This window comes from Arachis ipaensis, chromosome B3 (assembly GCF_059453495.1).
Source record: "Arachis ipaensis isolate K30076 ecotype BB chromosome B3, ASM5945349v1, whole genome shotgun sequence".
In the NCBI taxonomy this organism is placed as follows: Eukaryota; Viridiplantae; Streptophyta; class Magnoliopsida; order Fabales; family Fabaceae; genus Arachis; species Arachis ipaensis.
The window spans coordinates 140883281-140895127 of record NC_142438.1 but is presented as its reverse complement, the minus strand read 5'-3'; the positions used below and the strand labels follow the sequence as shown (position 1 = coordinate 140895127).

The following is an 11847-nucleotide window of genomic DNA, read 5'->3' as shown; positions in this document are numbered from 1 at the left end:
GGGAATTCACTCGCAGATATTTTCTCTCGAAATATCATGGGGACAAGTGTTACCCACGTTGACTCCATTCCCTTTATCATTTGCCCCTCTTTTTCTCATCAAATTACAATCACTACCCTTTAGGGTATCCCGCAATTCGGTGTTGGAAGAGGGGTATTTGTGTCAGAAGAGTCCAACAACCTTAATTCCTTATTAATATTACTATTATTGTTATTATTGTCAGAGAACAGAGCTGAAGAGAAAGAAACTGTGGGAGTTTGCACAAGAGAGAAAGATGGCGATGGCGAAAGAGAAAGAGGAGGATGAAGAGCACAACCACAACGGTGGGAAGAGGCTGAAATGCACGAGGAACGAAGGGAAGGAGGATGATGCAGTTGTTGCAATTGGAGAAGACGAGAGTGAGCTTCCTTTGAAGCCAGGGATCTTCTTCTACCCAGCAACACCAACCTCCTTTGTTGTTTGTGATGCGCTTGAACCTGATTTCCCCATCATCTATGTCAACAAGGTCTTTGAAATCTTCACCGGCTATCGTGCTGATGAGGCTCTCGGTCGAAACTGGTGAGATATTTTTTATTCTTTTTATTTCCCTTTTCTTTTTATACGTTCTTCTGGGGAAATTAATAGATGAGAAAATGTTGGGTTTCCTTGATTTGTGAAGTTAGCAACTCTGCACGATTAAATTTTTATAATTGGTGATGAAATGATTCCAGATCTATGCTAAATTTAGATGCTTTCAAACTACATTCTCAATGAATTCCTTCTTTTGATTCCCCTAGCATCCTTCTCAGGTTCTTATTGACAAATACATCTTCTTTTGTTACTCAATAGCTGTGATCTGACTAGTTTTCTTAACGTTTCCGGTTAAATTTTTCTATGAAATTCAGTGGTTGTTTGTTAGCCTGAAACATTCAGAACTGAAGTTTATAACTGTTCAAGTTGTGGAAAACGTGAAACCTTTTTGCTGAAATCTTTGAAAACTTGTACTATGGAGATGAGTAGAAATTTCTATCAAATGTGGAGAGAAATTTATTATTCATAATTACTTGGTTAGTATGCATGATTATACCTTTTGTTTGACAGAACAAGATATCTTTGGACTTACAATTTATGATCTCAACTGTTTGTGCTTGTGAGTCATCCGCCTGTGAAAAGGAATTGTAGTGGAGGAGGAGATGGATTAAAGATGTGACTTCTTCATTGTATCAATGCTAAGGAAGCTAGCATGCCAGAGTTCATGTTCGATTCACTCGATCCTGTTCAGCTTTGTTTCCTGACAGGAGAGTTTGAGCTCTGGGTTGTATATTTGGTTTTCTTTTACATACTTTGTCCATTTCCAACCTCATTACCTTAGTTAACAGATATGGCTTCAAATTAAACTGATTTGTGTCACTTCAAGAATATTGTCCCTATACTAACTCTGGAATTTGTTTTGTTTCAGTCGGTTCTTGCAGTTCAGAGATCCTCGAGCTCAGAGGCGGCACCCATTGGTGGATCCTGTTGTTGTGTCTGAGATTAGAAGATGCCTTGAGGAAGGTATTGAGTTCCAAGGTGAACTTCTGAATTTCCGAAAGGATGGTACTCCTTTGGTGAATAGACTCAGACTTGCACCAATTCATGATGATGATGGAACTGTGACACACGTAATAGGTATCCAACTATTTTCTGAAGCAAATATAGATCTGAACCGCGTCTCATACCCCGTCTTCAAAAAGACATGCAATCAAGATTTCGATAAGACTGGTAAATTCCCTCCTAAGAGTGGACAAACATTGTACAGTCAGCACCAAGAGCTGTGTGGCATTCTTCAGCTTTCTGATGAAGTCTTAGCTCACAACATTTTGTCACGTTTGACACCAAGGGACGTCGCATCCATCGGGTCTGTATGCAGGAGGATCCGCCAACTGACAAAGAATGAGCATGTCAGGAAGATGGTGTGTCAAAATGTGTGGGGAAAAGAAGTCACTGGTACCTTGGAATTGATGACCAAGAAGTTAGGATGGGGTCGTCTAACACGGGAACTTACTACTCTTGAGGCAGTTTGTTGGAGAAAACTGACAGTTGGAGGAGCAGTGGAACCTTCACGCTGCAATTTCAGCGCTTGCGCCGCAGGGAATCGTCTTGTACTGTTTGGAGGTGAAGGAGTAGATATGCAACCTATGGATGACACTTTTGTGCTAAATCTTGATGCTAAAAATCCAGAGTGGCGCAGGGTTAGCGTGAAATCATCCCCACCAGGAAGATGGGGCCACACACTCTCTTGCTTAAATGGTTCTTGGTTGGTGGTTTTTGGTGGATGTGGTAGGCAAGGATTGCTCAATGATGTGTTTGTCCTTGATTTGGATGCTCAACAGCCAACATGGAGGGAGGTCTGCGGTGGAACCCCACCACTTCCAAGATCTTGGCACAGTTCTTGCACAATCGAAGGGTCAAAATTGGTTGTCTCTGGTGGGTGCACAGACGCTGGGGTTCTTCTTAGTGACACGTATCTATTGGACCTTACAACCGGTAATCCAACATGGAGAGAGATTCCAACATCATGGGCGCCACCTCCTCGTTTGGGGCACTCACTGTCAGTCTATGGGAGGACAAAGATTCTTATGTTTGGTGGACTTGCCAAGAGTGGACACTTGCGCTTAAGATCAGGGGAGGCTTACACCATTGATCTAGAAGATGAACAACCACACTGGAGACAACTAGAATACAGTGCCTTCACTGGAGTAGCTAGTCAAAGTGCTGTGGTTCCTCCTCCTCGGCTAGATCATGTTGCTGTCAGCATGCCTTGCGGAAGAATAATTGTTTTTGGAGGTTCCATTGCAGGTCTTCACTCACCGTCTCAACTCTTTCTGTTGGATCCGGCTGAGGAGAAGCCTTCATATAGGATCCTCAATGTTCCTGGGCAACCACCTAAATTTGCTTGGGGTCATAGCACTTGTGTGGTCGGAGGAACAAGGGTTTTGGTGCTGGGCGGACATACTGGAGAGGAGTGGATACTGAACGAGTTGCATGAATTATGCTTGGCAAGTCGACAGGATTCTGACCTGTGATGAGTTGCCTAACTGAATGCCTGGACCAAATTATCCCAAGACAACATTTAGGTCACTGAAAGGGTTTTGTTGGGTTTCCTTTCTGCCTCTAGCAGCAGCTTGGTTTTGTTTACAAACTATTTTATGAATGTTGTATGGAATGTCTATTAGTATTAATACTGTTTTTGAATTATATATATAATATATGATCCACTCCAGCTCCTATAGTGTCGATGACACTTGGGAACCTTTGTACATCAAAAGAGTTGATGGTTCTCCCCCTTTAACAAATAGTTTTCATATAAGTAATTCTTTTGTTTTATTAATGCTTGTGTAATCTATATTAGCGAACCAAGCAAGAGAGAAGCAAAGGAAATGAATAAACACAATGATGTTCCGATGGGCGATGGCTCACGGTATCTGTTATTTATGTTATTTATAGATTTATAAAGGAATTTAACATAAAAGTTTATTATAAAAGTATTTACTAAAATATTCATATTTAATAATTGATTTATACTTTAAATGTTTTATTATTTGTGTAGAAGAAAAAAATAAAAAAATGTTTGCTAAATATTACATGAAATGTCCAAAATGAAAGATATATTAAATAAAAAAAAAAATACTCGTTTTTCAAGTGACATTATGAACACTGAACAGGAGCATGGAGGGAGTAAAAATCAGAATGGCCAAGAAAACTAGAAAAGCTAAGTTAATTAAATCGTTGGTCTTGTAACATCACACAATACAAATCAAGCTTTATACAAATGGGGCAAAAGAATTATATGCAAGTGCAAACACCTCTTGCTGAACCGTAGACTTCTTTGAGTTTGATTTAAAAAAAAAAGAATAATAATAATGAAATCATAAAATCTATGACAAATCTTCCTTATAGTAGCATCTGTAGCAAAAAATAAAAATAAAAAAAATTAAGATCTTCATGATTTCCAGGCCACGGAATCAATGTCATCCCTAGCTTGCTTGTACAATTCAAGCCTTTTAGCAAGTTGATTTCTCTTTTCCATCAGAGCTGGATCTTCATCCAACATGGCGCCCAATTTCTCTTTCTGTAAAAATAGCGCGCACACATTGTTATAAAATCTCATCCGTATAACGCTTTCATCAGTTCTAAGCTAACTATCGAATGAAATTCCTAGTAGTTAACAGGGGGCCACTACGAAGACACTTGGTTTATTAGGATTTAGGACAACTACACACCGACGCAGCCATATCATTGATGTAATTACCCGTCCTTGTCTTTAGTAACGTAAGACTTAATCCGAGTACCAACATTATAGTTAGATATAACGCATTGAATAAGTTAACTCATCCAAGACCAGCAAATTGCAACTCATCGTTGTCCATACCATGAAACAAAAAATTTTTTTTTTTTAGAAAAAGGTAGAAATTCCGCGTAAGGTGGCAAAACTTTAATCAAACATAAAAATCATACCTCCTTCTTCCCAACTTGAACATAAAAGTAGTTAAACAAAAAAAAATTTATTTTTTTAGAAAAAGGTAGAAATTCCGCGTAAGGTGGCAAAACTTTAATCAAACATAAAAATCATACCTCCTTCTTCCCAACTTGAACATAAAAGTAGTTAAGCAATGATCTCTTGGCCTCTCTAACTTGACAATATACCACGGCCTTTGGTATAGAATTCTTAAGTGAATCGCAAACCATGTTGATATAGGCATTAACATTTGATCCTGAAACAAGAAGCATTTGATATTAAGACCAGTAGAACGTTGGAGCAGAAGTCAAGACAATATTAAAACTGTATATCTATCCAAAAGTGATCCCAAACATAAAACTGATATCCATCAATTATTAGTATGAAGACTTGTGGAAACTTAGGTACCAATCTTCCGGAGGTGATAGTCAGGATTGTCCATTGCGGGATTGGGAGCATTACGTTCACTCCGATCATTCTTATCATTACGATTTGAATTTGGCGCATTTGGACCCCTTTCTCCTTCTAGATGAATCTTCCTGAAAAATTCTACTGTTAGATAGCTAGACTCCATATCAACCAATCGTATAACTGTCTTCCTGCTTTCTTCGCGAAATCTTTCCAAAGCTTCGTTTGCAGCAGTTGCTATATCATTTGCAAGTGTCGGAAATCTTTTTAATTCCTGCATGATATGAAGTAGTTAATCTAAGTTCTCTTCTTTCGTGTCTGCCACAAAAGAATAAGCCTTAATTCCCACCAAATCCCTAGTGACGTTTGGGGTACTGTTCACAGATCTGGAACAGCACCTACAGAAATTACATGCATTACAAGCACTTGAACATCCACTAATTTTCTAAATTATAAAAGCTGGTCCAGCTTGCACGTGAATATTTGGAAACATGAATTGTCCGAGTATATCTACTTAAAAGATGTCGTACCTCAGTTTCAGAAATTGACTTCCGTACAAGTTCCTTCAAAACGAAGTGTACCTGAGATAGCAGAATAAAAGTGTATAACTTCTGATGAAAAGAACATAATAATACTAAGCAATTTGTTCCAAAAAAGACAGCAAGAACAAATGTTTGTTACAAAAAACTAGATATGGAAAACCATTGCTTGTGGAGTAACATGTAAAAAGAGAATAAAAAACACAGGTTAAGGTTGATATTTGATATATTGAGCTCTACTAAAAATAGGTAGATGAAAGCTGCTTTCAAAGTTATGGTTTTCAAATAAAAAGGCAATGGAGATACAGCCTGGAAAATTATCTACGATCATAATTAAAAAAAGAAAGGAAAAAAAATTGGCAGCAGAACATTTACAGCATAGAGATGCAATGGTTACAAGGAGATAAGGCATTCTTTAGGGGGAAAAAAAGTGATATGTTTTAAGTGAAAGGCATCTAAAGAGTGAAAGTATTTCATATCAAGATCTAGTGATTCCGTTTAGCAGTTCATATCAATAACTGATAACTCCATCAGTAATACAGATCAACAAACAGAAACCATTCACGGTAGCCAAACCAGAACCAAAACAAACAAACTACTATTGAATAATATAATAATAAGGACAAGAAGATTACGGCATCCACAGAGGCTTCAGCTGGGCCTTTGAAATAGCCAATAGACCCTTCAATGAGTCTTCTATAACCCTGCTCTGGGGCAATCAGATGGGGCTGATACCCATCAGCTTCAGTGACAACTCTCTGGACATTTTTCAAGGCGAGATGACGATCGAATGGAAGTTTTTTTAAAGCAGCTGGTAATTGATTATCAAAAACTCCATATATCCGGTCTCCACCAGGACGTCTGAAATAGTATTTTGTTTACTACATAAAATTAATTCCTCCAAAAAAAAAATTAACTGTACGTATAAAGAAAAAGAAAAATAGATGCATCAAATTCTTTGGTGAGGAAAGAAAAAGTGGTGTTCTACAAGCTGAGGCTATAATCTAAGAATGGCAATTAGTCACGTACCCTCCGTCCAGGTGTTCCTTAAATACTTTGTCAAACGCACGACACATCTCTAAAATAGTGTATAGTTGGGCCTGCAAAAATGAGAAAACAGCTTAGTACAAGCAGAACCAAGTAATTTCAAGTTTCAAATCTAATAAAACTGATTTCAGCATAGAACCAAGTTCTGACCCCTGAGTCCACAGCAATGGGTCTGCCTATACGATCCAACTCTGCATTAAGCTCGTCTATCGTCTTATTTATTAAGGCAATGATACTGGGGATCTTCTGTCTGATAACTTGCTCCAAATGCTAAGCCATAAAAGCCAGTGAAGAGAAAGAAAAGAAAATTACTAATCATAGGATGAATTTATCACAATCAGAATGTTAAATAAAAAGCATGAATAAATTACAAATTACTGAAGAGCATACCTGAGATAGAAGCTTAGCTAGATACTCTGAGCCCATTTTATGTGCCAAATGTCCATATTCAGGACTTGTCTCAAAATACTCACGCTCCTTCCTACGAGCAGCAATCATGTCAACATTTCTATTAATATCCGCTTGTGAACGGTTCACAATTCCAACCCATGGATGCTGCAGTCTGTATTGCCTTCCCTCAAGGACCTTCAAGATACACATAAAGAAAACCCATTGTTTTGAAATTATGCACTCGGTAATAAACTGAAGATAGCCATGAGGTTGTTAGAGAAATCATACATCAACGGCATTAGTTCCTTTATCCATAAGATCAAGTTTGGTAACCACTCCAAATGTCCGTTCACCTGAAACAAAAAAATATAAAATAAAGTATTTTATTTTATTTTTTCTAAATCGGTGGCATATTGATATACAGCAGAAAAAGAAATGAAAAATTCAATGGAAGACATGCAGTCTACCCTTGGAATTCCTTCCAACAAAAACCAGTCATACCTGATGGATCAACTTCTCTAGCAATTTTTATAGCATCTGAAGTGGCAATATCTTGATTTGCAGGAGAGATAGCCAAGATAATGCAATTTGGCTATACAATCAAATAACTTAATTAGAAAGTTTATCAGAAAGCTAGTTCAGTGTGCTTCAAATGTGATAAACAGAATGAGAACTAAAAATCATTTTCAATTGCCATTAACTATGAAATTGGGTGAGCGTTAATCCTTCAGTTACATTGTCCATTTTCTTCAACCTTGAGACATCTTTTCTTAAATTCTAACATCAAAGTTCAAGCTAGACAACATGCAGATAAGTGGAGATCAGGTCAACACTTAACAGTGAACTTATGGCTGATCATGAACAAATGGTAATGATGATTAATATATACACGGGAGTACTTGTAAAAATGAATAAAAAAAATACGAAAACATTTGTGTGGAGAGCGAACCCACACTTTCTCTATTAATCGAAAAGGAATAGATAGCTATATGGAACAATATTGCACGAATAAAAAGAATGATGACCATTAAGTGGTGTGTTATTTGATATGGGTTTACATTATATGGAACCGGATTTCTCCTTTATGGCCTTTCAGTTAGTTAAGTTCTTTACATCATGCTTATTTTACTTTAATGGTGGTCCAATATATGTAGCCATATCCACCTAATATGACAAAGCTTAATTTTTTACCCTTTATTCTCTTCATATCATGAAAAAATAATTAGTTTAAGTGTATCTGACTACTGCATACTTATTTAAATCAAAAGTGTAATTTTACCTTCTCAACATACGAACGGACCATGTTTTCAATATCTTGAACAATAGTGTCTGGTTGTCCCTCTGTGAAAGAAGACAAGCTTATGTTATGCATCAGAGATTCTCATGTGTATTTTCAGAATAGCACTCTGCATAAGATTACTTAAAATTATGTTGAGGTTTACCTACTGCAACCTTTGTCAACCCAGGAAGATCTATAAGGGTTAAGTTTACAACTGCAGGCAAAGCCACAGAAAGTTAACCACAGAAACAAACTGACGAGAAATTTAGCAGAGGTACATACGAATAATGTATTGAGACTACTCTAGATATATGAGCTTTGCAGGCAACTTAAAAGAAATAAAGCAGAAGCAAAAGAATAAAGGACTGTTCCGCTACTCTAGAAAAGATAACCTTGCATTATTTGAACCCTAAATCACCATTCATCCCCACAATCAAATGTTCAATGACAAGGTGTGAAATGGTAAGGGAAGAAAGAAAGGTACATACAGAACAATTTGACAAATTATAAGGCCTGTATAAAATTACATCCATCAATTGATAAGCAAACAACTTACCATGTGGCGAATAAATGCTGAGTTGAATTGGAATGTTAGAAATTTGTTTCGTCTTCCCGGTTATGCGATCTGTTTCATCTGAAATTTCCTTCCTCACAGCAGCTGCAAGGTCATAAAGTAACGTAAGACATTAAAGTAGTTGTGAAGTTACAACATTGTCACGCCAGGTTAACCACACTGAAAAATAATGGACACAGACAAACACCATAATTCTACATGCTAAAGGAGACCCATAAGAGTCCAAATTTCAACAACAAACATAGCTTCGCTCCCAAGACATATAGTCCATGATGCCAAAATGACTGACACCGAAAGTTCTGCTACAAGTGTTTAAATCTATTGCTTTCCATGCGGGGAATGCATTCTCCATTGAACTCAATTTAAGCCTAGTTCAATATACAGCCTACTTGAATTTGGCTTATTAATATTAAACTAAAAATTAACTTAAGATTATACAGGCATACATGATTTTTGTTAGCTAGAGACCATTGCATGTGAAGCTGAAACAGAAACGGGAAATCTGTAGTTAGAAAATTCAGTTACCGAAGTCAGTGAATCTCTTTCGCGGTAAGTGAAGAAACTCGGCGTATTCCTGGCCATCCTCTGTCTTATGAAGTTGCAGCACCAGCGGTCTCCGCGTAACAATACCTTTGATTATGCAAAATGAACAAAAAGTATCACTAAATCTATTCATTTGCATTTCAGATTTCACAGTTGAGCATGGCGTCGTTAACATATACTCATATCTTCCAAATCAAAATGGTAATGATAGAGGAAAGTGAGGAATAATACCAGATCCGCGAGGTAGGAAATCTCTACCGACCACGCTTTCCAACACTGAGGATTTCCCTGAACTCTGATATTCCACAAAACAGTGACAGAATGAAAAGATGAGATGAGATCGGAAAAGGAGAAGTTGAAGCTGAAGTTGATGAAGGTACCTGTCCTCCGACGACGGCGACGGAGGGAAGAGCCTCCCAGAGGGACATGCCCTCGCCGCCGTGATCTCCGAGCACCGTGCAGGCCCGCTGGATCTTATTGATAAGACCGATCAAGCTCGTCATGGTCGCCATTTTGGATCCAAACGAATAAGATTGCGGATCTGAGTATGCGAATGATGAAAGAGAAGGAGGAAGCTACTTGGTTTGTTTTTGTTGGTTCCACGTTAGATTCAAATCAATGAATGAATGTGTTCAGATGCAGAATGGAGAATGTGCTGTGCATCCAGAACCAAAAACAAACCAATAGCCAATGAAGAAGAAACCAAACTAAACCATATTATATTGTAAGATTATTTTATTATTTTTATTTATATTTATTATAAAATCCTTGTATATTTGGCCAATGGGGCAAACAGTCACTTCAAATTTGAAAAGCGAGTTAGTTCCATAGTCATTTTTCAACATCCTTATGACTCTGACAAACCAAGTAGAAATTCTTTCATTTGTATTTATGTGGGTCGTGTATTTTTCTATCAATTTTTTTTAAATAAAAGTAGTAATATAATTTTAAGTTTTTAACCACCTTCTCTGTAATAGCAAATTTCTTTAACACTATGTTTGGATGTTTAATGGAAAATGAGAGAAAAGAAAATAAATGAAAAAAAAATGAGAGGAAATAAAATGAGAAAAAAAGTGAATTTTTTTATATGTTGTTTGGACGAAGAGAGAATAGAAGGAAAGAAAATAAGAAGAAAATATGGATAAAGAGAAAATTACTTTATTATCCTTATATATATTAATTCCACGTAGTGAGTTAAGAATTTTGCTTTTTATTATTAGAAGGGTAAATATGGAATTAACATTCTTTGGCCTTCTCTCTTCAGTTTTCTTCCCAGCATTGAGAGAAAAAAAATTATATAGGCCACATGCCAATTTTTTGGTTTTCCACCCATTTTTTCTTCTGTTCTAAACAATGAAAAATGGGCTTCTCCATCCATTTTCTTTTCTTTCATTTTCCTTCCTTTCAAAATCATTTAAACCAAACAATGTGTAAACATATTAATTGTGAAAAAAACTCATATACAGTTAATATCATATAAAGTTAATAATTAAAAATCATTAAATAATTTAACCAATTTAATTAAATTATTACTCCCAGATATTAATTTTATATAAAATTAATTATACCTTAGTTTCCAGCTTCAATTATTCACCAAATATTGTCTTAGTAAAATGCGTTTTCTATTTGTCTATCCTTGAACTTTTGGGTAATCAGATGACATGCACTATTGACTTTCTGGTTGATACTCTGCTATGAGAGAAAAAGTATAAAGAGAATAAAAGAGTGTAAAAATTATATTGAGATTTTTTTTCCTTTTTTTTGTACTTACGCTATATTAATTTATTTTTTGAACCTGTATGAGAGTGTTTTTCTAACTTTCTTTCACTAGTTAAGGAAATAACAGAAGTATTAAGGTTGTGAAAACCGAACTGGTCAATAAACTGGTGGAATAACTGGTCTACTGGTTTAATGATTCGATCGAGGTTCAATCAGAATTTAATCGGTTTAATTAAATATAAAATAAAATTATTAAAAATTAAATATATAATTTCAAATATTTTAAAAAAAAAAACATAATCAATTATCAATAAAATTATTTCAAAAAATTTAACAAAATACCGTCAACTATCATCCATCAAAATTTAACAAAACCATTCACCACAAGTTCCATAACCACAAATGTTTTAGTACATGCCAACATTGTTCCAAGCAGGTACTTCATGGCTGCAAAAGGTCTTTATGGATACTCCAATCTCAGTTGACAACAAAACCATCACAGCTATATTTCAATACAAAGGTATCTCAAATACTGATCCCTTCTCTTCCTCAACTTCAACAAGCAAACAATAACCTCAGGTCCTCAGTAAACAATAGCATCAGCAACAAAATCATGAATAAATAACAAATAAATCAGAAACAACAAATAACAAATAAATCAAACTAACCTCAGAAAATCAAAATAAATGAAAATCATGAATCCAGCAAACAAATAAATCAAAAAATCATGAACAGAAAATCAGAAATAACAAATAAATCCATTCCAGCAAACAATAAACCAGCAAGCAGAGGAGTAAGGCGAAACTGCGAACAGAGGAGGCGAGGCTTACCGGCGGCAAGGAGGAAGGCGAGCAACGGCGACAACAGAGGA

At 36.2% G+C, this 11847-nt stretch overlaps 2 protein-coding genes across 2 annotated transcripts; one reads left to right on the top strand and one right to left on the bottom strand.

Moving 5' to 3' along the window:
- Window positions 1–228: 228 nt before the first annotated feature.
- Window positions 229–3286, top strand: FKF1 (flavin-binding, kelch repeat, f box 1). Its single transcript, XM_016335353.3, has 2 exons — window positions 229–558; window positions 1439–3286. The coding sequence occupies exons 1-2, from the start codon at window positions 275–277 to the stop codon at window positions 3042–3044; spliced, it is 1890 nt and encodes a 629-aa protein (XP_016190839.1). The 5' UTR covers window positions 229–274; the 3' UTR covers window positions 3045–3286.
- A 424-nt stretch (window positions 3287–3710) lies between these two features.
- On the bottom strand, window positions 3711–9989 carry DL1C (DYNAMIN-like 1C). The gene is made up of 16 exons (XM_016335354.3): window positions 9638–9989; window positions 9489–9552; window positions 9240–9344; window positions 8697–8798; window positions 8304–8354; window positions 8141–8202; window positions 7363–7453; window positions 7150–7214; window positions 6862–7056; window positions 6622–6741; window positions 6454–6524; window positions 6060–6285; window positions 5416–5466; window positions 4886–5159; window positions 4594–4733; window positions 3711–4090 (listed from the first exon to the last, which is right to left on the bottom strand). Exons 1-16 carry the CDS (start codon window positions 9767–9769, stop codon window positions 3962–3964), a joined length of 1878 nt encoding a protein of 625 aa, XP_016190840.1. The 5' UTR covers window positions 9770–9989; the 3' UTR covers window positions 3711–3961.
- Between the last annotated feature and the right edge of the window lie 1858 nt (window positions 9990–11847).

Bases quoted from the DNA above. Each gene is read 5' to 3' on its own strand.
- FKF1 (XM_016335353.3), top strand. From the start codon at position 275: ATGGCGATGGCGAAAGAGAAAGAGGAGGATGAAGAGCACAACCACAAC. The intron at 559-1,438 runs GTGAGATATTTT...GTTTTGTTTCAG, and splicing joins GAGGCTCTCGGTCGAAACTG to TCGGTTCTTGCAGTTCAGAG.
- DL1C (XM_016335354.3), bottom strand. From the start codon at position 9,769: ATGGCGACCATGACGAGCTTGATCGGTCTTATCAATAAGATCCAGCGG. The intron at 8,203-8,303 runs GTAAACCTCAAC...CTTCTTTCACAG, and splicing joins GTTGACAAAGGTTGCAGTAG to AGGGACAACCAGACACTATT. The intron at 7,215-7,362 runs GTATGACTGGTT...TTTTTGTTTCAG, and splicing joins TAGAGAAGTTGATCCATCAG to GTGAACGGACATTTGGAGTG.